General features: G+C 34.4%; 2 protein-coding genes across 5 annotated transcripts in view; one reads left to right on the top strand and one right to left on the bottom strand.

The window, feature by feature from the left end:
* The window catches only part of LOC117332120 (RUN and FYVE domain-containing protein 2-like), a 59,351-nt gene that overhangs the window by 28,384 nt on the left and 2,972 nt on the right, over nt 1-27,995 (bottom strand). For 2 of the 4 annotated variants that reach the window (XM_033891025.1, XM_033891004.1), the window contains exons 2-11: nt 17,851-18,021; nt 17,140-17,257; nt 15,961-16,065; nt 15,424-15,547; nt 14,951-15,021; nt 14,533-14,607; nt 14,012-14,183; nt 13,267-13,281; nt 11,637-11,753; nt 10,842-11,009 (exon numbers count right to left, since the gene is read on the bottom strand). In XM_033891025.1, coding sequence (XP_033746916.1) covers nt 10,842-11,009; nt 11,637-11,753; nt 13,267-13,281; nt 14,012-14,183; nt 14,533-14,607; nt 14,951-15,021; nt 15,424-15,547; nt 15,961-16,065; nt 17,140-17,257; nt 17,851-18,021 — 1,136 coding nt within the window. Of the gene's footprint in view, nt 1-10,841; nt 11,010-11,636; nt 11,754-13,266; nt 13,282-14,011; nt 14,184-14,532; nt 14,608-14,950; nt 15,022-15,423; nt 15,548-15,960; nt 16,066-17,139; nt 17,258-17,850; nt 18,022-20,656; nt 21,062-27,995 lie in introns of those variants that run through there. The other 2 variants (XM_033891017.1, XM_033891011.1) reach the window with 2 other exon arrangements.
* On the top strand, nt 182-3,868 carry LOC117332158 (prepro-gonadotropin-releasing hormone-like protein). The gene is made up of 4 exons (XM_033891046.1): nt 182-309; nt 2,613-2,807; nt 2,985-3,050; nt 3,427-3,868. The coding sequence occupies exons 2-4, from the start codon at nt 2,616-2,618 to the stop codon at nt 3,469-3,471; spliced, it is 303 nt and encodes a 100-aa protein (XP_033746937.1). The 5' UTR covers nt 182-309; nt 2,613-2,615; the 3' UTR covers nt 3,472-3,868.

Raw genomic sequence — 27,995 nt, 5'->3', positions numbered from 1 at the left:
GAAATGCAATTACCCACCAGGACAAACATCTACGGGGGAGTTAAATTGTATAGGTTGTAACAATACCTTCGTGTATAAGGCCCCAAAATCACTCCCGGATTAATCTAGCCAAAAGCTTCACTATTTGGCACGTTCATTTCCCATAACTATACATCATTGTTCTGAGCAGGTGCTCTTCCCTGTCTTCCAGGATTGCGCCAGCACTATAAAATGTTCAGGGCTCTGCTATTCTGCCATTGTCTCACAAGTAGGAGAGAACAGGAGAGCTGATTGGACAACAGGTAGCATACATACCGGCCACAAAATAAGGTAAGAGCTACTATCATTTTTACTAGAGTAGAACTTAACAAATCAGCATCGGCTGTATTGTATCAATATTACAACTTGCTTGTCAAACCGTTATACTTTTGTACGTTATACTTAGTCTTAACAGTCTCATAAAACTTTTCTGAAGACTTAGTAAATATATTTCCAATAAAATGTTATATCTCAAAAATATCTTAGTATTTTCTAAGAATAATACAAATAGAATATGGTATAAGGGTTTAAAAATCGTTCATAACGTTTGACAATGTCTAAATAGCATCATCCCCCAAAATAAATTTACGGTTTATAACCTTGATTGTACATATTTTATATATTTCTCTAAGTTATGAGGAAAAAATGTATTTATTTTCTGTTACGAAGAAAACTATATCGTGACTATGGCAAGTTACATTTTCAAGAATATCAGCTTATTAAATACATATCAAATAAAGCCAATACTAAATCTAGCGGGACGCTATCATAAAGAATGGCAGATAATGCTCACCATAATATCACATTAATATGAGAAGCAATTATTATGTTGATTTTGTATAACTAGAAAATAACGGGGGAAACATATACAGCAAGTGTTAATTGTTTCTAATACATAATATTTTACTACGTGTCTTTCTTTCCTTAAAGTGTCGTTGATGGTTAGTCATATTTTCGTCCTTAAAGGATGATAACGATATAACACAAACAAAGGATCCTACAATAAAACATCGCACCAACCAAAATTATTGCTCCAATAATAGAGGAGATATAACATGAAAACATCGCTAGTCAAAGACAATGGTATATATTCTAAAAGGGTAATTAATCCTTCTATAATAACAACATAGAATAATTATATCACATCTTCACGTCTCTCCAAAAATCCCCATTCAAACTTAATAAATATATACGTTGGAATCATATAAACCAGTGAGGATATGCCAGTTGATATTATGGGAGGATTTTAGCAAAACTTCAGCTATGTTTCACTGCAATAGTATAAGTCATCAAAATACAAGCATATATCAGTGTTCATCATACATTACTCTCAGGTGATGTAGATGTGGCACATTCAAATGCACTTAAAATGTTTTGTAAAAAAAAAAAAAAAAAAAAAAAAACTAATAACTTCGTGCCTTTCGAAACAGTTGATGATAACATATTAATATTGATTATTATACAGAGCACTTAAATTGAAATTATGATTTTCATTCCGTAATATTGAGGTAGGAAATTATTTTCTTCTTGCCATTGATCTACATGTACTGTATGCATGAGGGATTGTAAAAGCGGTTGTGCAATGAAAGTTGTTGTTCAAAATTTTACACATGTACATGAAGTTTGACGATTTCGCTCTAACGGTGTGCAAACTGTGCAGGAGTTACATTGTTTCTTTACCTTTTGACCGTTTGAAATACCCTGTAAATAAGACAGAGGATACGTACAAAATAAAAGTTTTGATATTTGATCAATAAATCAAACAAGAATGCAACAAACAAAAGGCTTTCGTAGTATACTACAGATTTTTATTTTGAAAAAAGTAATAAGAAATTCTAGTCTATTTATCAGGTTCCAAAAATAAGGGCGACAAATTCGTGGTAAAAACTTTTATCGACCAAAGCAACGAAAACAATAACCTTCGAAGCTAGTGTCTGAGGGCCGCATAACGTGTCCACTTGGCAGATAATATTATGAGCGACTACTGGCTTTGTTCAGCCGTATAACTTCCTCGACTGAATATTTGACTAATCAGCGTGGTAATCGTCTTCCGCTTGATCTATTAGCGGCTACCTCTGTTTAGTGGCGACAAACAATTACTATAATGTCATGAAACGTGTCGGCAATCATTACTACTAACTTGATGAGTAGGTTCGGAAACCCTAAATACAGCTGCACAAAACCACATTACGTACCTCGCTGTCAATTTACATCGGGAAATGTAAGGAGTAAGTCTGTACGTGGGTTTAAACTGCTAAGTTGTGTACGTCACAAAAACAAACAATTAATGGTGTTTTCGATTGTATTAGCAAATAAAAGAATACTTTGTTAGTTCAAACAGTGAAAACAATATGAAAATGTTACAGTTTAAGAATAAATATTTGAGGATTTCGTAGATTTAAATAGCACCTGTAGCAGAAAAAACCTGCCCAAAACAAAGCAGCTGTACCAAACATTAGACCGGATAAACACAACTGGAAGTCATTCGAAAATTATTAAATTCTAACATGCACTATCATCACGTTTTTTTAATTGCATTTGTTTTTATTATTTTTATAAGTATTTCACTTATTATTCATATATTCTTTTCATAGACAATGACATCCTACACACAGATCCTAGTGGCGCAATTATTGTTGGCCGGTTTACTAGTAGCCGTGGTGACTGGACAAAATTTCCATTATAGTAATGGCTGGCAACCAGGCAAAAGAGCGTCCATGGTACCATCTGGTACACAAATGTGCAGCTTCAGACCTCATATAAAAGCCTTACTCCTTTGGATAATTGAAGTAAGTTATGGATTGACTACTTTACAGGACATATGAAAAATTGGAAATTATACTTGCCATCGATTTCATAAATTGCCTTACGGTTTAAAATCGAAAATATTTAACAAGTTTCATATCGAATATCGAAGAATTTTTTGTGATATCTAATGTAATTATATGTCTTTTGTTTTAAATCAGGACGAAGTGAAACGAATTAAATCTTGTGGTAGCTCAGGTTACGATGACATCATCAACCTTTTACAGGTAAGTTACTGATCTTAATGTGGTTCTAGTTGGTACTCAAGGACGAAATCATGAGTAATCGTTGACATGTTTATGTTTTCCATAGAATAAAAATCTTATATTGATATAACATATGATTATTTCTGGAAGATGTGTTTCGAACAAAATAATGTAAATGTATTTCTTTAAGCCCGCTAATATTTTAGCAAATTAATGAATTTGAACAGATTAACGAAGTGATGAATTGTTGCATTCTCAATACATAGAAATTGATATGAATATGAAATTAGCACAATCATAATTTAGTAGATACCTTCAGCGCAAAAAGCCCTAAAACAAAATTATCTCTTAAATATGTACATTTACATATATACGTTGTTTTATAATTATTTTTCAGGCAAAACAGAGTGGACTTCCCGTCATGCCAAGTGACTCGCAGTAATAAAGAGATTAACTGGACAAAATGGATACTAAAGCTTTAAATAGGCCTTTTCGACTTACCGAAAATCAGACAACTGAGGAGAGAAATTGTGTTGTTCAAATCGGGATCGATGACTGGTATTTCTAAAATAATTTAAGCTCTTGGACGTGAAAAATGTTATGCACATGCTCAACATCCAAGGATCATATTGACATTTTCATTTGCAGATTTCTCTGGAAAAAATACGCACAAACTAAGGACACGAAAAACTGTCTGCAGAGGCCGGGAAATATTACATCGAAAACTGATTGAATAATTAGCATGAACTTAATTGTTGTACAAGAACAATATTTAAAACAGGAGTCGGTGTGTTTATATGTATCCGTTACCATTCATGATAATAAAAATGGGGACTGAATAAGAGTTTTAATTTTGTTCTTTTTCGTCAATCCTTTACAACTTACTTTCCCCCCCTTAAAGTCTGGATATCTGTTTACACATTCGGTCCTAAACTAGTCCTTAGCTAGTATAGTTATTTATTCTGTTCAAGGTATATATATATTTTTGGAGTCCTTTTTTGGAGGGAATGTGTCTATAAAACTTTTTGTAGCGTGATAACTACACAGATTGCAGTAGAATCTATGTAAGACGCGCTTTCAAAATCCAGAGACCATTACAGCCAACTTTAGGGACTGCTAGTCAAGGTCTGTAATGTGAAGTTCTATATTTGAATAAGGTGTAAAACATTGATCAATTAAAAAAGTTCTGCAAGGTTTATCATTCTTTAGAGGTTCCATTTTCGATATTTTGGAAAAAAATAATGAAAACAAGAACAATGGATACCTTTTCATATAAGATTTTCAAAGAAATTAGAAGTTAGTTTCGAATTTCTGGAAAGAAAACTCTTTAAAGTATTCATACATCCATTTAGTCATTTATTGATATATTCATAAAACAATTTAGAGGCACGTGGATCGAGTAAATAAGATAATTAAACTTCACAGATATAAGGGAGAGATTAGATCAGACTAAACAAGTCTGAAATATCACATTTTAAATATTTGAATGGAATTTGAAATTTTACTTACAAAAAATACATAGATAATTATGAAATCAGCTTTTTCACAGAGCCATCTTTTAAATTGACATTGATCGAAAGTCTTAATATATAACCCTCTCAAAATGAAATAATTTACCATTGTTAATCAGCTGGAAATTATCATGCCTGCATTCGGTGATTTAGAAATATACAGTGAATACTAACTATCCATACACTTTGTCGGTAGTGAGAATTTCAGCCACGAGTCGTTTGCTTTGATTTCCTCTTCATAACAATGACTGTTATATCAAATACAACTGCATTACAATACAATGATCAGCGTTCACGTATCTATATTTGTCAAAGTCTTACAGCGATTGGCTTAATTTGGTTGTTTCAGTATTTGAAGACATCTTTTGGAAAACGAAATCTAATGAACAACAAGCAATTTATTATTACAAACAGGATCAATACATATTGATCAAAAATATGCATGGCAAAGTATCAGTATCTTCTTTCGTCAAATATTCAGGAAAATATGTATTTAGATATTTGCTGACCAAGCTGATCATTCCTTGACGTCAAGGACACTAGGGCCTATTACTACTTACTATTTCGGCCGCTGACATCGATTTTCATTTAAAACGTTACCAACATTGGTAGCTTGTCAGTAGGACTGATAAGCAGTGTGATAAAGTGATTGTTTCATTTCATTTTGAGTTTCCCTTACCAGTTACATTATTGATCCTCCAAACGGTTATTTCGCATATCACGATTTACGTAAACAGTTTGAAGAAGACTAACATATCAATGTTCTATCTAATGACATCATCGTTAAATATTCAATTCTATTAAATAGTATGCGATATGTCTAATGGTTCCGGTATCACTACCTTGTTAACCAATTTAGTGTTGTGTGATATGTCTAATGGTTCCGATGTCACTACCTTGTCTACCAATTTATTGTTGTGCGATTTGCCTAATGGTTCCGATGACACTCCTCATGTAAACATTTTATTTTGTGATATGTCAAATTGTTCCGATGTCATAACATACCCAGGTTACCATGTTATTGTTGTGCGATATGTCTAATGGTTCCGATGTCATAACATATACCCAGGTTACCAATTTATTGTTGTGCGATATGTCTAATGGTTCCGATGTCATAACATATACCCAGGTTACCATGTTATTGTTGTGCGATATGTCTAATGGTTTCGATGTCACTACCCATGTACAATTGTAACCATTTTATTGTGGTGCGATATGTCTAATGGTTTCGATGTCACTACCCAGGTTACCATTTTATTGTGGTGCGATATGTCTAATGGTTTCGATGTCACTACCCATGTAACCATTTTATTGTGGTGCGATATGTCTAATGGTTCTGATGTCACTACCCAGGCTACCAATTTATTGTTGTGCGATATGTCTAATGGTTCTGATATCACTACCCATGTAACCATTTTATTGTGGTGCGATATGTTTAATGGTTTCAATGTCACTACCAAGGTAACCAATTTATTGTTGTGTGATATGTCTTATGGTTCCGATGTCACTACCCAGGTAACCAATTTATTTTTGTACAATATGTCTAATGGTTCCGATTGTCACTACCCAGGTTCCAAGTTGATTGTTCTGCGATATGTCTAATGGTTCCGATGTCACTACCCATGTTACCATTTTATTGTTTTATGGTTTCGATGTGACTACCCAGGTTACCATTTTATTGTTGTGCGATATGTCTAATGGTTTCGATGTCACTTCCCAGGTAATCATATTATTGTTGTGCGATATGTCTAATGGTTCCGATGTCACTACTAAGTTTACCATTTTATTGTTGTGCGATATGTCTAATGGTTTCGATGTCACTTCCCAGGTAATCATATTATTGTTGTGCGATATGTCTAATGGTTCCGATGTCACTACCAAGGTTACCATTTTATTGTTGTGCGATATGTCTAATGGTTCCGGTGTCACTATATTGTTAACCATTTTATTGCTGTGCGATATGTCTAATGGTTCCGATGTCATAACATATACCCAGGTTACTATTTTATTGTTTTATGGTTTCGATGTGACTACCCGGGCTACCATTCTATTGTTGTAGAATATGTCTAATGGTTCCGGTGTCACTACCCATGTTACCATTTTATTGTTGTGCGATATGTCTAATGGTTTCAATGTCACTACTAAGATTACCATTTTATTGTTGTGCGATATGTCTAATGTTTCGTTATCACTACGTATACCCAGGTTCCCATTTCATCGTTGTGCGATAAGTCTAATGGTTTTGATGTCACTACCAAGGTTACCATTTTATTGTTGTTCGTTATGTCGAACGGTTCTGATGTCACTAGGTATACCCAGGTTTCCATTTCATCGTTGTGCGATAAGTCTAATGGTTCCGATGTCACTACCCATGTAACCATTTTATTGTTGTGTGATATGTCTTGTGGTTTCCATATCACTACCCAGGTCACCATTTTATTGTTGTGTGATATGTCTAATGGTTCTGATGTCACTACCCAGGTTACCATTTTAATGTTGTGTGATATGTCTAATGGTTCCGTTGTCACTACCCAGGTTACCATTTTATTGTTGTGTGATATGTCTAATGGTTCTGATGTCACTACCCTGGGTGCAGGTTCACATTTTAATGTTGTGAGATATGTCTAATGGTTCCCCATTTTAATGTTGTGTGATGTGGCTAATGGTTCTTGGCCCTTCAGGTAGGGCGTAAGAATTGTACCTGCTGCCCCCATTGCATGATCGTCGGAGGCGACTAAATTTGGGATCTTATCTTTTCTCTTCTTTCTGAACAACTTTCTTCTTCCTAATGTCTCTCTTGACAATGCCTCACTTTTGGCCTTTAGTTGAGCGTCCGCCGCTGTGAGGAAGGCTTTGGGTTCTGTCCCCTAGCCGAGATATACCAGAGTCTTTAAAAATGGTAGTTGCTACTCCTGTTTAACGCTCAGCATATTTGGAGTGGGACGACTGGTTCGCCCGTTGTCAGTATAATGTGACCGGGTGGGGTGTCCTGCTGGGTGTCTTCGGCAGTATGCTTAGGTGAGGTAGCACTATAAATCAGCAAAATGAGACTTAACACGAACATACCGAAGCCTCCCAAAACACACATACGCACTCACCACACGCATGCATGACGCACGCACGGAAGGCCATCCTTAAATGACCTTAGCTGTTAATAGGACGTTAAATATAATAATCCAAACCAAACTAATGGTTCTGATGTCACTACCAATGTTACCATTTTATTGTTGTGTGATATGTCTCATGGTTCTGATGTCACTAACGAGGTTACCAATTTATTGTTGTGCGATATGTCTAATGGTTCCGATGTCACTACCCAGATTACCAAATTGAGAATGGTTATCCTTTCTGAGAACATAGTATTTTGTCTTTACAAAGGTATTCGTGGAAATCTTCCTTCTGCCTTACATTGCCGATTATGATTCAGGATTAGGGTAATGTTTACATTCAGCTATTATCCTGTTGTGTAGGCACCAATCACGAAATGAGAACAAATGATATCGTGTCAGTGTCAGCTACAAAGAACATGCATCGTAGTTTGTTTCCTTTGAGCGACATTATATGTCGTAACAGATGTTATTGTGATGCAGGAACCTATAAATCATAACACAACGAATTAATATATATTGATACCAAACTAATATCTATTAATCAATAACTTTTAATCCAAAATGTTAGTCTAGCACATAATATAACGATGAAGCAGAAGACTGGTCTTTACTATCAGAACTCTGTACTAATTCTTTATTCAGAGTTAATCTAGGTTTTGTTAACATTTACAGTCTTTTTTTATCGATTTTGATTTGAAATTATGGTTTAGTTCTCAGTCGTCAGTATTCTCTCTTGGTTTATAGCAATTAACAGACACGTATGGTTCTCGGAACCCCTGGTCTCTTTGTACATTCTCAGGGGTTTCCATGAAATCACATGAAATCACATGAAATCAATGTTTTTGTTCCTATTATCACTTGTTTTATGTATTTGGAGTTAGAATTATGATTATGTTTTAACAGTTATCGCATATTAGCTAAAGTATATATCTACAAAGTCCTCAACAAATTCTCCTCAAGCCAATAACATTTGCTATCACTGCTACCTTGTGTCAACTTTATTATCTAGTGTTTAAAAAATGGACTTCCAACCTAGATGATTTTTAAATTTCTTTCCAAAATACAATATGATGAATGTGCCCAGCTGTGTCCTTAGCAAGTCTTTAAAACATGGGCTATTGCATATGTTTAACGTTCATCTCTGATAATGCTACCTTCCTTTAATAGTTTTGTAGCTGTAGATATTGCATATCAGAAAAAAAGTCTCTAGTAATAAAATCTGTGTTTTATATCTAATTATATGTAAGTAAATGTGATATAACTATACCACAGACAGGGCATTGAGAAGTCCATTATATTTGTATGCCTGACCATAAACATTCCCTTATGATTGCCAAATACAAGCTCTGGTAATGCAAATGACTCATTTGTTTGTCTGGAATATGAAGCGAAAAAATGAAGTGAACATGACTGTTGCAATTATGGATGGTACATGTACCTTGTAAATCTAATTTACTGAAAATTGAATCAGACGGGAAAATGCATTATGTAAGCATTAATAATAGTTTTAAGGATGGTGAATTGTGATTTCCAATGGCATTATATAGCAATGCAAACCAAATGTTCTGATGGCCTTCAGAGTCAATAACCACAATATACAATGTATGAACAAATTCCTGATTGACAAGCTGATTTTGCTATATTCTGATTTGGGCCATAAAAAGGTTTTCTCAGCTTGCTATAAAGCAGGCATGACCGACAATCTTTTAAAGGTATTGTTCCCCAAAACCTTTACCAGACACTCTATCAAAGACAAATATCTCATTAGCAACTTCAGTGAATTTTCATCTTTTGAGTTTGACCATATGCATTTGATCATAATATTGAACATGCATACAACATAAAACAATTGGCATCCAACAATTTTGAAAATAAACAAGAGGTCTAGAGTGCCTGTATACGTATTGCTCACCACGGCTTCAGCACACGTATATGAAAAAAATTGCATAAGTTGAATTACACAAATTTTTTCAGTGTGGAATCTGCCACAACAGTACTGCGCCATGCAGTAATGCAATTAATGAACATGTAGTTTTCTGAATCAAATTAAGATTTAAAGGAAATTTAGTTGAAATTGGCTCGTATAAATACAGCTGCTATTTGTACAAGTTTGAATCACATTATCTTGTAGGTCTATTAAAAAATTTAATCTAAGAGGCCAGTCTGACTATTTGTGAAAGTTTGAATCCCAGCCATCTAGTGATGCTAGCACTGAAAATTAGTGTTATCCATTGCTGAGTTCATAAGAAGAAGTCATAAATATCAATTGTTGACAGACGAACACCAGACAGAAGGCGACCAGATGCCAGACACTAGAAGGACGCCGGACTCCACGATATGAAATAAGCTCACCTTGGTCCTTCTGAGCAGGTGAGCTAACAATACAAATATGAAGACAACTTTATTCAGTGTTTATCTAATAATCTAGGATTTTACTAAAGGTACCTAACAGCCGAATATCTTGATTCTAGAACATTTGATGATGGAGAAGTTTTTCAACAAATTTGACCCCTGTGACCTTAAATATAATTCAAATGTTACATGTTTTTGCAACTTCGTCAGGCTTTCATCCAAGGAACCTATGAGCCAAATGTTTTGATTCTAGAAATTTTGGTTATTGAGAAAAAGTAATTCAAGTGTTTCATCAAATTTGACTCCTGTGACCTTTGAATATGGGTCAAGGTCTTTTCTTTTACACACAACTTCGTGGGCTACATCCTAGAAACCTACCAGCCAAACATCTTGATTCTTCGATATTTGGTTATTGAGAAAAAGTTGTTTAAAGGAAAAAGTAGATGCCATACAGATGACACAGATGGACGATGGACGCCGCATCACAGCATAAGCTCACTTGTCTCTTCGGGCCAGGTGAGCTAATAAATGAGGTCCTTCTTAATTTCTATGCTTCATAAGGCTATAAGGATGGCTTAAACACAAACTCTGCTGAAACAAAATTGGTCTTACATGTACTTGTTTGTACAGTAATCTACTTCCAAATGAGATAACAGTTTTCAGGGATTTTTTTTCAGATTTTTGAACATACAAGTCCTGACATGATCTTTATTGTCAAGTCCCATTCTTTTGAGATATAGCAGTTTCTCAAAAACTTGAGATGTCCTACTGGTAAAGCATGAGTTCAAGACTCAAAAATGGATGTGATGCAAAATATTCCATCTAAGCCTTTGACTTACCTGTAATTTCTGGTAGAGTTCTAGGTTTATCGTTTTAATCTCTTCAAGCTGTTTTCGTAAAGATATCATAGTGTCTTGTTTTTCATGAATATCTTTTTCTAAAATCCTCAAAGCCATCTCCATTTCCTGCTTCATACCAATCTGAAGTTCCAATTCCTTTTCCACATCCTAAAGAATTAAAATGTATTCCTTCTGATTTAATTGTAGCTACAGCACAGGCCTTTAATCATATGTAACATTTAAATTACATTATCTACTAGTCTGTGAGATTACATACTTGTAAATGAGATTATCTACTAGTCTGTGAGATTAAATACTTGTAAGTGAGATTATCTACTAGTCTGTGAGATTACATACTTGTAAGCGAGATTATCTACTAGTCTGTGAGATTACATACTTGTAAGCGAGATTATCTACTAGTCTGTGACATTACATACTTGTAAGCAAGATTATCTACTAGTCTGTGAGATAATATACTTGTAAGTGAGATTATCTACTAGTCTGTGAGATTACATACTTGTAAGCAAGATTATCTACTAGTCTGTGAGATTACATACTTGTAAGTGAGATTATCTACTAGTCTGTGAGATAACATACTTGTGAGATTATCTACTAGTCTGTGAGATTACATACTTGTAAGCAAGATTATCTACTAGTCTGTGAGATTACATACTTGTAAGTGAGATTATCTACTAGTCTGTGAGATTATACATACTTGCATGTGAGATTATTGACTTGTCTGTGAGTTAATTTACTTATATGTGTGATAATTTACTTATCTGTGAGATAACTTACTAATCTGGTCTGCGTTTCCTCATCCAATCTTTTCTTCATATCACCGTACATTTCATCAAGCCCTGCTCGAGACGTTTGATATGTTTCTCTCTCTGTCTCTATATCTTGTTTATTAGCCTGCAAAACAAAATCAGAATTACACATAGCAATATACCTGTTGTAAATGTAATTTTGAAAATAATACCATTTAGCCTGAAATATTACTATTACTATTACTGAATATACAACTCCCTATATGGACCTTATATATTTTGGTATTTTACCCTAGATATTTTGGCCAATTTTAAGCAAGATCTTTGTTTAATAAATATTGATTTACCTGCACACTCAGAAACACCAAAAAAAGAATGTCCCATTTTCTTGTATAAGGTTTTTGCATAAAGATGAGCTGATTTTTTTTTATCTTTTTTTATTGAAAAGAGTAATAAGTATCAGAAAAATAATCTAATAGATGACCTTATTTAATCACATAGTTATTAACAGACTATGTAATTATATTACACCAAAAACAACATGGTTTCCAGAGTTAGCTCCCTTATATATACTTTAACAAAAATAAGCATTGCCTCTCTCATTAACACATTCTCTGGACAGAAAAGCAACTTTGAGTAATTTCAAAATGCTCTACATACAACTTGCCAGAAAAAGTTTAAGCTATAACTTATGGTCATACAAATCAAATTCAAAATATGAGTAATACCTAATTTCATTATAATTACATGTAAGTTGCCTGCATTCTTCAATTGTACAGTCTATTAATATCATATAAACCTAAACATAACAAAGCAAATGTCACAGTGAAATATTCGTTGCCAATAATATCATCATTGCTATCAATTAGAATAATATTATCAATACTATCAAAATAAAATTATCATTAAAATCAAAATGAAATTATCATTACTTTAAGAATGATATTATCATAACTTTAAGAATGATATTATCATAACTTTCAAAATAATATTATCATTGCTATCAAAATAATACTATGCATGTCATTATCATTTCATACTTTAAAAAAATGAGAAATGTATGTAGCTCAAGTACACTGTATGTACAGGGTCAGTGCTTGGTATACTTTGCAATATAATTGACACAGATGAATTAGAACTGACGCTATATTTCATATTTACATGAAATGAATTAAATATTTCAGATTTAAAATACATCATACTTTTAAGCTATGAAATATTTCCATAGAAAATCATCATCTATCACATGCTATCAACGTTATGAAAACAAAGATCACATACATATATATCTGAAGTTTTATTTCATTAAATTACTCAATGGCAAATGAAGAAGACTTTTAGACATCAATTGGTTATATAATTTGAGAAACATAGTCATGGCTTACTTTTTGCATAAAAATATCCGTAATACATATACAATTTGAAAATGTGAACAATAAATACAACTAAGGAATAGAATTTTCTTGTTTTCTAACAAAAGTAACTTGAGGTATTGACTTTGGCAAACTGAAAACTCCTTTCTACTTCTTAAACAAAGTTTGGTATAGTGAACGACTTTATTTCTGTGCAAATCATAAGAAATGAAGCAGCTTATATATAGGACAATGTGAGGATGGCAGGCTATGACTGACAGTAAACAATATATAGACATGACTTACCAATGTCTTTTCTGACTGGAAGACCAATTATTGGAAAGTGTATTTAACTAATATGTAATATATATACATTCTATCAATCATGTGCTGTTAAATAAGTGCATGTGTGCCACTAATATATCACATATGTGCCCAATATTAATGTAAATATATACAAGCTATTGTATCTAACAATTATAATGTATTTCTAGTACTTCGAGGGTACATAATCAAAATTTAATGTAAAATTGAAGCCTCAAATCTAGATGCACAACTACAATGTAGTTGGCCAATACACAAATTGCAAATTACCCACCCACGGGTGACACGTGAGAATGTTGTGCTAAATATAATAATATTAGTGACAGTAACGATTAGGAAAGATTGAACAGCCAGATCTATATGCTCAAAAATGACAATGAAGTGATTCTGATCTTTAATTAAATCCGCTCTAATTTGGTTTGAGTTTAAATCATTGTAAGGCCCACTACTTAATATAGGACTTTGTAATTGATTCGTTCATCTCTTGGAACTTCAGGCTTCTTTTCAGAAATGATTGTAACCAAGCTAAATGTATCTGAAAATGTGATAACTTTAATTTCAATTTCAATTTTTGGTAATGGTACAGGAGTCTTATCATCCCAACTTTCTGAGATAAGTCATGATTACACTGTGACGGTGTTAAATACAAACTACCACAACTACCCTCCACGAAGATTCTTCAAGGTATGAGATACAAGAACAATAGATTTGCATCAAGATTAATTACCTCCATCTGTTTGTGTGCGTCCTGAAGGAGAGAACTCTTTTCTGCCTGAAGAGTAGCATTTTCCTCCTGGAGAGCGAGGATGGCGTTTTTAGAAATAGCCAGGTCTTCCTTCATTAAGGCATTGGTTGTTTGTGCTGTCTCCATCTTCTGTTGTAAGTTTGTTACTGTAGCACTGTGTAAATTAAAAGCCATCATTATCAGGTTGATTCATATGCATATATAATTAGTCAATATTACAATGACCTCTCATAGGCCTTTCAGTAATCGCTAACCACTGTACACCTCATTTGTTAAATGCTATCACTATTTCCCCTGTATTCAGTGTACGTTATGAACTTGCTATATCATAATCTTTGTAATTCATTAGCAAATCACTATTTTCCCCTATATTCAGTTAAAAACCTGTTATATTCGTAATGAATTCGGCAGTAAATAATCAGGTAATCGGTGCTACCTATCAGTGTTTAACAATGATCAATCAAACTCTCTGTATTTAATGGTATGTACTCTGTATCACTTACTTCAAATGTCTATTCAATTCTTCAAGGTAATTTTTCTGATCTAAAATTGTTGCCATTTTGGATTTCCCTTCAGCACTGCAAAGAAATGTAGAAATGAAAAATGTAGAAATTGTATTATGCTTTGCCTTCGCGAAATATGACATGCCTTGGGTAGACAAATTGTCATGTCTCCTTACAACCAGAGTAATAAATGTATTATATACAAATAAGATCCTGAAAAGTTGGCCTACGGTTTGCATTTTTCTTTTTCTCAATCAGTCTGTGCGAAGCTTGAACTGAGTCAAGGGGAGGTAACTAATACTGCAGAAAGGAAACCATTTCCTAAATTTTGCAATTTAAAGTAAATGAATTTTTTTTAAGATTAGCTAGGAGAAAGACAAATATTGTTTGAAAGAAACAGATGTCAGGGAGACTTTACCTTTCTTCATCAGGTGACTGGTCATGTAGCCGTGAGTCTTTCAGATACAAGCTAAAGTCTATCACACCCATCTACAAACAGAAAAGCAATAACACTCTTTTTCTCTGGAAATAAAATAAAGGTACAGACACTTGAAAATATTAATAAATCATTAAGAAAAGATATTTGGTGTAAAGTTCATACATCAACAGATAGTAATGAAGGAGTATAAGTACAATTGGTATCAACAGTAGATAACCCTGGTAGACTAAACTATGATTGTCACTACCACATTCTTTATATTTTGTATCTCTGCTGTTATGTTTTTTCCATGCCACAACTCTGACACATGCCTTACTGTATATATTCCCCATATGTATTGTAATGTTAAATTAAACATGTTGTATTTTTTTCTTTCTTTTTTTTTCTTAAAGTTTTATTGACTGACGCTAGTGGCAACCATTGGAACACGGCAATTTTAATCTCTAACTTACAGGCTGGTCAAGGTCCTCCTCCTTCACACAAATATTACAGTCAATTACGTTAAGACCGACAAGAAGTCCAGCAATCACCATACCCTCGTCCTCTATCATCATTGCCCCAGGGTCATAAAACTCACTGACAACCAAAAACAGTGCCATGTATAATCAACATTAACGGATCAACAAAGATTTTTAATCTATATATAGTACAACATTGACATAGAAATTTCAACTTCGACCTGTTAATTTTTTTGGCCAGATCATGCAAGCTTCATTAAAAAAAACATTGAATTTTAGAGGCTGAAAGATATATACTTTATATGACTCCATATCACTATATACATAATTGTAGTATGGCAAAGCTTTGAATTTCTAAAAATATCATGACGATGAATTCACTAAAAAATGTCACCAAAATTGTGTTAAAGCATTTTTCTGAGAAAATCAAAGATAGTCTTTGTGCACACATACCTTCCCTTGAATATGTTCTTATCAATTCAATATAACCTATATATCCGGGGGATCAGTACAGTCTCCAATTAACCTTACCTCAGTACTACATCTTTCTTCTCCATCAGCACTTTAAAGTAGTCAGCCAAAGTCTTCTGCATGGTTGCCAGTCTCAGCCAGGCCCTAGCACGACCTAGAGGGGTTCTGTGAGATAGAAGTGGTGAAATAAGGTCAGTAAAGGACTAGTTAACCCAAATAGTTTTAACAACCTTGTATTCCTGGCTCTTTCAGCAGTTTCATCAAATTACCGTTTTTGATTTTTTCACTAAAATACAATTGTATATTGCTTTTACAATTTTTTATTCAATATTCAATCAAATCCATACAGATCAGCTCAATTGTTTGCTGTTGACAAGTTGTGAAATTTGTTATGATCAAATGCATAGGTTTTATATACAGCAATAGATGCTTGACTGTTATATTTATCATTACTGATGCCAAACAATTACTATCATATTCTCTTCCAGCAGACTGACCTGCTGAACAACAGCATAAAACAATGATCACTATTTATTGAACCAAATTGCCAAGCCTTCACATAACCTGTCCCCAAATCTTTCACCTAAAAAAATTACCTTTGAATCTTAACTAAAAGGCACCAAAAAATACAGATTTTTTTTTTAATTTCGGCTTTTGGCACCAATATAAGTCAACCTCAATTTACAATGTGAAATAAAAGTATGTTTACACAGTTACTAATTTAATTAACTGTTTTATATGAGGCTCAACAGTCTTAACTGTCACCTGAGTTCTGATGTGTACATCAATAGATGATGTTTTGCTTTTAAACCATCATTAAACACATCACAGCCCTGCGACTTTGAAAGTAAAGGTCCAGGTTATTCATTTGAACAAGCTTTAAAATGGTAGCCCTTTATCCTAGCATGCTACTGGCCCAATATCATGACTCTTAGCCTCTTGATTATTGAGAAGAAGTCATTAAAGATAAGTCAAGGTAATTCATTTGAACAAACTTTGTAGCCCTTCATCCCAGCATGCGACTGGTCTAATATCATGACCTTTGGCCTTTTGGTTATTGAGAAGAAGTCAAAAATGTTAATTGTTTACAACAGACACTGCCGGACAAAGGGTAATTACAATAGTTCAGTCTTAGATGAGCTAAAAATAAGTACTCCAAAATCTTTTATCTTCCTATGCTACTTGGATAACATATTCAGAGTGATATAAACTCGAGCTAATATCACCTAGCAAGCTTACTTTATATGAGGCATATCCCTAACACTGGTGCTGATCTCGGAAGCCTCTGGTACAAGCTTCTCCACCATCTCCAGTACACACCAGAAATCCTTTTTATCCCGCAGTAAACCTTTTCTAGCTGTTGAACAATGGTTAAAGCAATAAAGATATTTCATTTAAGAAAGTAATATGTCAATTCAAAGTAAAAAGTGTCATATGAAACAGTGGATAAGACAACTATAGACAAAAGTACATATAATACAATAATTTCCATTCAGATTTCAAAGGGGGCAAATTCATTCCAAACAAATCTGCGACGATTTATTTTGCCAATAGCATGGAAGCACTCTCTCAAAGTTTAAGTTCTAGAAATGTAAACCTTAGCTGATATTAATTACACTTGTTGGCCTGGATTGAAGCGTGCAAGGGGGTCTTACTGTGGGAATAAACCGGGGAAAATCCATGAGGTCGGCAGGTGACCCATATATCTTTTCAACTCTACTTGGGGAATAGAACCCCATTCACCTAGGTGAAAGGCAAGTTACCACTGTGCCACCCGACTACCCAAAATTAGCTAGCTATATATGATACTTGAATATATTAAGTGTTCAGATTCTGTGTTGTGGATTACAACCTCCACATTTGTTTTCTTACATTTGGTATAAACTCAATGAGAAGCAGCCCACTTTGCTACCTACAAAGACAGTCTACTGTGTATCACTAAAGACTTACGTTTGATTCCATGGCGAAGTACGTGCTCCAAAACAACAAAGAACTGCTGGAGTGGGACATGTTCGTCATCCAACATGCGGCCATGTGCCAACGATGAGTCTAGCAGCTCTTTGATGACAAGTTTACAGATGTTAAGCAGATTAGCCCTTTCTATTGTCTTGGGGTCACGACCTGATGAGAAAAATAACTCCCATTGTTATATTTTATACTAAATCCAGAAGTAACAAATTGAGGTGTAAACTGAACAATCATTGTTCTGTTTTAGTATTATAGTACTTAACATAAATCAAACAAATTATAGGAAGTAAATAGTCAACATTAATCACATGTATCACTGAAAACAATTTCAATTTTCAACGCATAAATAATTTCAACAGATACATAATTTCATCGAAGGATACAAAAACTGAGTGACACTAACTATGACAATTAGTACATATAGTCATATACCAGTATGTGACTTTAAACTATACATATGAAATTTGCTGCTTTAAACATGAAAAAATTGTTTGCACTTGAACAAACATGTATTATAATAATACCCTAGATCCCCACCTGCTGTTGATAAAGAATATTTTGTATGCACACTTATAAATCATTACCTGTCTACTATACATATACAATGTATATACGGTCATTACTTCATTATCTCTAATTCTGCCATGATAACTTCAAGATCCCGCTGAGGTCAAAGAAAACATTCAATATCATCAGTAAAATACTCTATATAAAATATACTAGGTTACCTTGAATAGGCCTAGTATTTTTTCATGACCCCACTCAGACTTCAAAATAATGAGGTTCAACTGTATAATAATACAAATCTTTTTTACAAGTCAGAAGTCGAACTCTGAAAATTTGTACATTTAAAAGAGAGAATAAATCAGAGAGTCAGAGCACATCTGCCTGTCTATAATGTCTATACATATATGGTTTAGTTGTTATTTCACATACATGCATTTAATGTATGAATGCCATATATGAAGAGCCTCAATGTATAGTTAGAGTTATCTTATGTATGTACCTACTCTTTCAGACCATTATCCCCCGGGAGTGTTTAACATCAGGTCTTTGATGAAGCAATTCAGGGAAATAGATGGGTTTTTTTAAGTAAAAAATATTTTGTACCTGACATTATCAAATTTAACAATCATACTGGGTATTGCTAATGCAATACATGTCCCCTAACCAACCCTGCTAAAAATAATAACAGTGATCTTGATCTTGACCAAAAAATCTTGAAACTTGAAGGTATTCAAGATATTATGGTCCTTTATTATGGTGTGAAGTTTGATCCAAATCCCAAAAGGAATACTTATAAAGCTGCTAAAAGCATTGTCAAACTTTGGTGTTAATGTTCATGAGTATATACATTTGTACCTACAAGATGGACGGAGAGGAAACCTTATATAGTCCCCCTGGTTTCACCTGTAGGGAACTAATAAGGATGAAATGCGCAATGACTCAAAACTAAATATCAAATATGATTTGAAAATTACAGCTAGGTGGTAAATCTGTAGTCTTGATACAGTATATGATGATATACATTTGTACCTAACTCATAATCATAATGCTAATCCTATGATATCTCTCTTATATATAGCTAAACTTAGATATCACTCCCATATATAGCTTATAAACCTTTGGTGATATCACTCCCATATATAGCTTATAAACCTTTGGTGATATCACTCCCATATATAGCTTATAAACCTTTGGTGATATCACTCCCATATATAGCTTATAAACCTTTGGTGATATCACTCCCATATATAGCTTATAAACCTTTGGTGATATCACTCCCATATATAGCTTATAAACCTTTGGTGATATCACTCCCATAGCTAAACCTATGATATATCTTCCATAGCTAATCCTGTGATGTCTCTCCCATAGCTTAACCTATGGATATCTATCCCTTGGCTAAACCTACAATATGGATATCTCTGCCATGGCTAAACCTATTACATCTCTGCCATAGCTAAACATATCTGTCCCATATATAGCTAAGCCTATGATATATCTGTCCCATAGCTAACATATGGCATCTCTCCTACATAAAAACCTATTTTTCTTATAGGTTTGGAATGGGGGCTTCAGCCCCATTTTGGGAGAAAGTTTTGAGAATTTGACTTGAAAATGAAAAAAATTCAAATGAGACTGAAACTTGGTATTGGCTATAAAATCAGTCCCAAGAAGAAATCCTGTACATTTACAGTTACAAATATATCAAACCATTAAAGGCTTTAGTATCCAAAGCTAAACTACAAGATATTTATCTCAGGCAACATTAGCTGTAGCCATGGAATTGATTTTTGTATCTAACTGCAATTTAACACCACTGATCAGCTTGTTTACATTCGCTCTAAACAACAGCAATATTAGTCATTTGCAGCTAACCATGAAAAAAAATCTATCAAGCATAGCAGAGGTCAACAATTAACGTCATGCTGTCAAATGGAAAATGATAATCACTCCAGTGCCATGATCAGTATGTTACAATCTCAGAATCACTATATCCTGTTGACCTTTTAAATTCAATAAATAGCGATGATTGTGTGTTAGATGCTTAATCAGCATGCATTAGACAGGCAGTAGCACTGTCATTTTTGAAATACATCATGCATTCAAATTACATAATTTCAAGACCTTTTTCCGAAAACAAGTAACCATATTTTCATGAAATTTGCAGTAATATTTGTATTGATGTGAACATTATGATAATATTTGATAGAACATGGCTAGATGCTTGCACATAGCTTTTCGCCATACAACCACATGTTGTTGTCAGTACAGGAATTCTCACCATCGTCGGGCGACACAGGACTGAGGACGGGTGACACCATATCATCGTCGTCCACCTCTAACTGTACATCGGATAATTCCCGTAAACAAAGCCAGTCTCCATCAACAGAAACTCGGAAATTACACAGATATATTGTCTCTTCAGCCATCTTGGATGGATATTACCAGAAGCAAAAAAATCAATACATCAGCTAGAAGCAGCAATGCTAGAGCTTGCCTGTACATATTGAACATTGAACCAGAGAGTTCCAGCGAGCCTGATCCAGTGCCGCAGTCAGCTGCTGAGCATTCCTAACACAGACATATACATGGAAGCTGGCAGAAAAAACCACTATCTTCAGTGATATTGATGTTTTAAGTAGTTCTGTAATAGCTATAGAATCTGTAATATTACTCTATATTAAATAATACATGAAGTGTGCAAATATGTTAACAATATAGCCCAAGACAATCACATTGACTTTTGGACACAAGCACAATAAATTATACATTAATTATGACCAACAGACTAGGTCTTTACTGCTAACAAATTTCCATGATGAATATTAAAATGAACAATTCACAAATTGATTACAAAGGGAGAATTGCATGCTACATGAATTTGAAATTCAAAATTCAACACCTGAATCACATTATACAATTATATGTTACTAGAATCTAATGAGGTACTGTATACATACACTCGTTTGTAGCTATAGCCGTACAGATATGAAAATATTTACCAATGATATGACCTTTTTATACTAGAATCTGTCTAAGCAATATAAATTGAAAGAATGACATATGTACATGTATTTTAGAATCAAATTCAAGGACATGTGAATATTATATAAAATCAAATTCAAGGACATGTGAATGTAATACAGAATCAAATTCAATTACATGTACATATAATTCAGCATAAAATTCATTATGATATGATACAATGGAAATGTGTGAGAACTTTAACTTGCTGCTACATTTTTTTCTCATAAAATTTACATAAAATTGTACAAATTACAAGTATTAAGCTGTATTATTAAAAGATTGAAGATAAAATTATTTATACATGTACATGTGTATAAAATGCTTGAAAATCTGAAACATTGATCTTCGACCAGTAATCATGGCTGTGTCTGAACGTAATTTGCTAAAATATCATTTTCTTTAATTTCTATTTTATCAAAATTCATAATTATATAAAACTTTTTTTCATGTATTCTTTAAACTGTAGTTACAGCAGCAAATTCTAATTATTAAAATTAATTCCTCTTTGGAAAAACAATTCAACCTATGAGTGTGTTTATAATTATATAACAAACATATACATTATTCCACTCCTTTGCAGATGTCAGGACACAGTTAAAAGCCTGGCAGCACCAGGGTAAAGACAAAACAACATTACACTTTCTATGTACCATCTATCGTCTAAGCCGTGAATTTCCTAAAGGCTGCAGACACCTGAGTGTAGCCAAGGCTGCAGGTTAAGATATCAATTGTACAGATATACAACACACCAGGGACGGAGCAGACATCGTAATCACATATACTGTAGGCAATTCATCACACTATTGAAAACGGCTATTGTTTCCTTACATACGACTGAGGAATACATCAAGGTTTCTGGACAGGTTAGGTAGGTAGGTTAGGGGTAGGTATTTTATATGATGTGCACCTTAAACATCTTACATTGTGTTAACAGCTACAGGTGATAAATACAATACTGTATTCAGTTACAGGTGAGTAGACCCTGAACAACTAACATAAGGCCTGTGAAAACACGATGTTTTAACAATGATCAAACGGTTCCCAATAGTGTTTATATCACTAAATAAATTAAGAAAAAAGATGTCAGAAGACACAATAGCTTGCCAAGTGGGTTGAAATTTGGAATCAGTTTTTTAAAAGCAAGAGAAAGGTCACAGTCAAGGTCAGCAGGTTTGCAAATGTAGTATCAATGGAAAGGTCTTGTCACAAGGAACACATCCAATATTAAAGCTCCATATTATATGGTTAACATAATGACCAAGGTTAGAGTTTTTTAAAAGTAGATGATCATGAAAGGTCTTGGTCAAGGTCAGCAGGTCTGCAAATCAAGTACCAATGGAAACACATGCACACATATATGTCAAATACATATATAGTACTCATTAGTATTGACACCATACTGTTTTTATAAAAACTTTAAACTAGCTGTCTACAGACGACACTTCCACTATAGCCATAGATCCCCTGCACTTTGTCACGGCAACCAAAGGTAATAAAAATCAGTTGCATTTCAAATATTTTGGTAAACTGTCATTTTTGTTGGGGAGAGAAAAAAACAGATACTGGTATATGAAACTGATAGTAAGCTGTTCTTTCAAAACAATTATTCCAATCTAAACAATAAACAAGAGATCCCAGAGGGATCTTGGCGCCCACCTTTGCATGATCTTTATAGGTTCCATGTCAGATTGATCTTTTCTCTACTTTTTCCTTCATTTTACTAATCTGTGCAAATTGAGACATCCCTCCAGTACTTTTCAAACAAGGGAATCCTAGCTATATAAGAAATTTGAGATTTAGTGATAATGGCTGTTTGTTTGTTAGGTTGTTTTCAGGACAGACTGGTCCCAAAATGCAATACGAAGGACCAACGGGAACCTACATATGAAATTTAAGAAAGATCCCTTCAGTACTTTCTGAGAAATAGCAATAACAAACTTCAATTGTTAAAATCCAAGATGGCTGCCTGTTGGCCATATTGTTTTCAGATAGGTCTCAAAAAGCAATATGCATAACAAGGCACCAAGGGGAACCTACATATTAAATTTGAGAAAGATCCCTTCAGTACTTTCTCAGAAATAGCGATAACAAACTTCAATTGTCAAAATCCAAGATGGCTGCCTGTCGGCCATGTTGTTTTCAGATAGGTCTCAAAATGCAATATGCATAACTAGGCACCAAGGGGAACTTACATATGAAATTTGAGAAAGATCCCTTCAGTACTTTCTCAGAAATAGCGATAACAAACTTCAATTGTCAAAATCCAAGATGGCTGCCTGTCGGCCATGTTGTTTTCCGATTGGTCTCAAAACACAATATGCATAACTAGGCACCAAGGGGAACCTACATATGAAATTGCAGAAAGATCCCTTCAGTACTTTCTCAGAAATAGCGATAACAAACTTCAATTGTCAAAATCCAAGATGGCTGCCTGTCGGCCATGTTGTTTTCAGAAAGGTCTCAAAAAGCAATATGCATAACTAGGCACCAAGGGGAACCTACATATGAAATTTCAGAAAGACCCCTTCAGTACTTTCTCAGAAATAGCGATAACAAACTTCAAATGTCAAAATCCAAGATGGCTGCCTGTCGGCCATGTTGTTTTCCGATTGGTCTCAAAATGCAATATGCATAACTAGGCACCAAGGGGAACCTACATATGAAATTGCAGAAAGATCCCTTCAGTACTTTCTCAGAAATAGTGATAACAAACTTCAATTGTCAAAATCCAAGATGGCTGCCTGTCGGCCATGTTGTTTTCCGATTGGTCTCAAAACACAATATGCATAACTAGGCACCAAGGGGAACCTACATATGAAATTTAAGAAAGATCCCTTCAGTACTTTCTCAGAAATAGCGATAACAAACTTCAATTGTCAAAATCCAACATGGCTGCCTGTCGGCCATGTTGTTTTCCGATTGGTCTCAAATGCAATATGCATAACTAGGCACCAAGGGGAACCTATATATGAAATTTCAGAAAGATCCCTTCAGTACTTTCTCAGAAATAGCGATAACAAACTTCAAATGTCAAAATCCAAGATGGCTGCCTGTCGGCCATGTTGTTTTCCGATTGGTCTCAAAATGCAATATGCATAACTAGGCACCAAGGGGAACCTACATATGAAATTGCAGAAAGATCCCTTCAGTACTTTCTCAGAAATAGTGATAACAAACTTCAATTGTCAAAATCCAAGATGGCTGCCTGTCGGCCATGTTGTTTTCCGATTGGTCTCAAAACACAATATGCATAACTAGGCACCAAGGGGAATCTACATATGAAATTTCAGAAAGATCCCTTCAGTACTTTCTCAGAAATAGCGATAACAAACTTCAATTGTCAAAATCCAAGATGGCTGCCTGTCGGCCATGTTGTTTTCCGATTGGTCTCAAAATGCAATATGCATAACTAGGCACCAAGGGGAACCTATATATGAAATTTCAGAAAGATCCCTTCAGTACTTTCTCAGAAATAGCGATAACAAACTTCAATTGTCAAAATCCAACATGGCTGCCTGTCGGCCATGTTGTTTTCCGATTGGTCTCAAAATGCAATATGCATAACTAGGCACCAAGGGGAACCTACATATGAAATTGCAGAAAGATCCCTTCAGTACTTTCTCAGAAATAGTGATAACAAACTTCAATTGTCAAAATCCAAGATGGCTGCCTGTCGGCCATGTTGTTTTCCGATTGGTCTCAAAACACAATATGCATAACTAGGCACCAAGGGGAACCTACATATGAAATTTCAGAAAGATCCCTTCAGCACTTTCTCAGAAATAGCGATAACAAACTTCAATTGTCAAAATCCAAGATGGCTGCCAGATGGCTGCCTGTCGGCCATGTTGTTTTCCGATTGGTCTCGAAATGCAATATGCATAACTAGACACCAAGGGGAACCTTCATATGAAATTGGAGAAAGATCCCTTCGGTACTTTTTTGAGGATTAGCGATAACAAGAATTGTTTACGGACGGAGGGACGGACGGAGGGACGGACGGACGGACCACGGACCACGGACGCAGGGCGATTTGAATAGCCCACCATCTGATGATGGTGGGCTAAAAATATATATATATACACATATGTGATCATTTATTCATTAAAACCATTCATCATTTTTATATGCACTGCTCTCCATTCATTCACCAAAGGACCTTAACTCTGTATACCATGGAATACAACACATCACCTCATCATTCCAAGATGTAAGCTGCCTGGCTGTGTATTCAAATAAAAATAGTATTTATAGCTTAAGCAGTTCATTAAATATTCCTAAAGAAAATGATGTACAGATTGACACCACCGTGACAGACATCAAGAGTGTCTTCGATGGACAAACCTTGGAGATTCATGGAAATGTTTTTTGTTGGTATTTCATGGAAATATTTTTGATGGTATATCTTAAATTTATGGAACAGCTAAAGGCTTACAGAACACAGAATTGATTAAATTTAAATCACTGCCGTGCTAGGGATCAAAACCAGGACCTCTGACTTACTACAGTCTTACACTCAAATGATTGAGCTAAATAAAAGATCTCTCGCCGAGCTGTAATTATTGTGGTTAGTATTTACCAGTAAAGTACTAGAAATTATCAATTTGATTTTATTGTATCCTATCTGTTAATTAAATTTCTATATAAATATAAGATATAAATTCTTGTTATTAACCAGTGATAAAGTCTATAGCTACAACTAGGTAATACATGTAGTACATATATATGTACATGCCTATATACATGTATTACCCCGGTAACCATAATATAATTACACAAATATCTTTATATTTTTAGGAAAAATATATCTGAATCAGTCAAATATCAAATGCATGTTTCTAAAACATCCATTAAGTTATAAATGTAATGGTGAGGAAATAATGAATGCCAAAAAACAAAATGAAAATAATCTGGTTGATGATATACAGATTGCATTAAGTTAGTAGTTCAAGGGAGATAACTCACATATGCAAAAGATACAGTACAAAACTGACAGCTGCCAAATAGTTCTGGCAGTAACACCTCATACATGTACCTATACTAAAGGTGTCTAAATTGGATTCTAGAAAACTCCAGATCTCCTGTTTGGAAAGCATTCTCATTCTCCCATGTTCTATGATTGAACACTACGTGACCAAATGCCAAGACGTTTGAAAATATCCCATGCATGCAAATGCTGAAGTGTTTATAGATGTTTCGTCCCAAAATGATTTGATTCCTTACAGGATATTTTACAGGATATTTTGAGAGTTCTCTAGACTTTATACACAATAGCTATATATAGTGAAAAAATACAGATGAGCTGATAACTATTGATATACAATAGTAGTCATAGCAGTGAAAAATGAAAGGTCTCATGGGAAAGAGAATTATTTAATCTTAATTTTGGTACATGACATTTAAAATTTGGTAAAAATATAAGGAAGAAATTGACTATTAAAGCTGCCTATTGTACAGTATTACATAGACAAACCACCAAAGTCAGACCACCAGTGGAAGGGGCTAAATTGGACATACATTTGTGTAGTGACATCACTTATCACTGAATGAATGGGTTTATTATATCCATTACCATTTCATGGACGATAGTGCATCAAGTATTTATGTAATATTGTCAACCAGTTTATATACGCTGTATCCATATACAATCTTTTATCTAAAGCCTACACACACACAAAAATCTAAATATCCCCGATGGCATGATCATCAGTGATGGAGCCCCGTATCATAAACAAGCATAGCCCGAGTTTTCTCTGGTCCTGTCACCATGTCTGGTGTAGGCCAGAGCTCACTACTATATGAAAACATGGAATTATCCGACACTGTTTGGTGTCGCTAAGAATTTGGTGCGAATACAATAAAATCAGGTGTGACATAACACCTACCTTACATATATGGATAAATGAGATATGTGTATTTATTTACCCCAGAACACCCATTTGGTCCCATCTAAGGTGTTTTATTCCGTCCGTATAGACACTCGCTTTACGCTAGTCAACATTTCGTACTGTTGACCCTCCATTTTGTAAGTGACAGTACGACTAACCACCCGAATTGGAACGCAATGGACCAAAAAGACCACATATAGGTTTTATTGTGTTTTTCTTCTTGCATAGTTTAAATTAAGACAAGAGATCCCAGAGGGATCTTGGCGCCCACCATTGAATGTTCTTCATAGGTTCCATGTCAGATTGATCTTTTCTCTACTTTTCTCTTCTTCTAAGTCTTACTAATCTGTGTAAATTCAGAAGAAACCTCTAGTACTTTTCAAACAAGGGAAACCTATATATAAAATTTAAGATTTAGGCACCAAGGGGAACCTATATATGGAATTTGAGAAAGATTCCTTCAGTACTTTCTGAGAAATAGCGATAACAAACTTCAATTGTCAAAATCCAAGATGGCTGCCTGTCGGCCATGTTGTTTTCCGATTGGTCTCAAAATGCAATATGCATAACTAGGCACGAAGGGGAACCTACATATGAAATTTCAGGAAGAACCCTTCAGTGCTTTCTGAGAATTAGCGATAACAAACTTCAATTGTCAAAATCCAAGATGACTGCCTGTCGGCCATGTTGTTTTCTGATTGGTCT

This window comes from Pecten maximus, chromosome 1, assembly GCF_902652985.1.
Source record: "Pecten maximus chromosome 1, xPecMax1.1, whole genome shotgun sequence".
NCBI classification, from domain to species: Eukaryota; Metazoa; Mollusca; class Bivalvia; order Pectinida; family Pectinidae; genus Pecten; species Pecten maximus.
Note: the sequence above shows the minus strand (reverse complement) of the source record. Positions and strands in the feature narration are given on the sequence as shown.

Bases quoted from the DNA above. Each gene is read 5' to 3' on its own strand.
- LOC117332158 (XM_033891046.1), top strand. From the start codon at position 2,616: ATGACATCCTACACACAGATCCTAGTGGCGCAATTATTGTTGGCCGGT. The intron at 2,808-2,984 runs GTAAGTTATGGA...GTTTTAAATCAG, and splicing joins TACTCCTTTGGATAATTGAA to GACGAAGTGAAACGAATTAA. The intron at 3,051-3,426 runs GTAAGTTACTGA...ATTATTTTTCAG, and splicing joins ACATCATCAACCTTTTACAG to GCAAAACAGAGTGGACTTCC.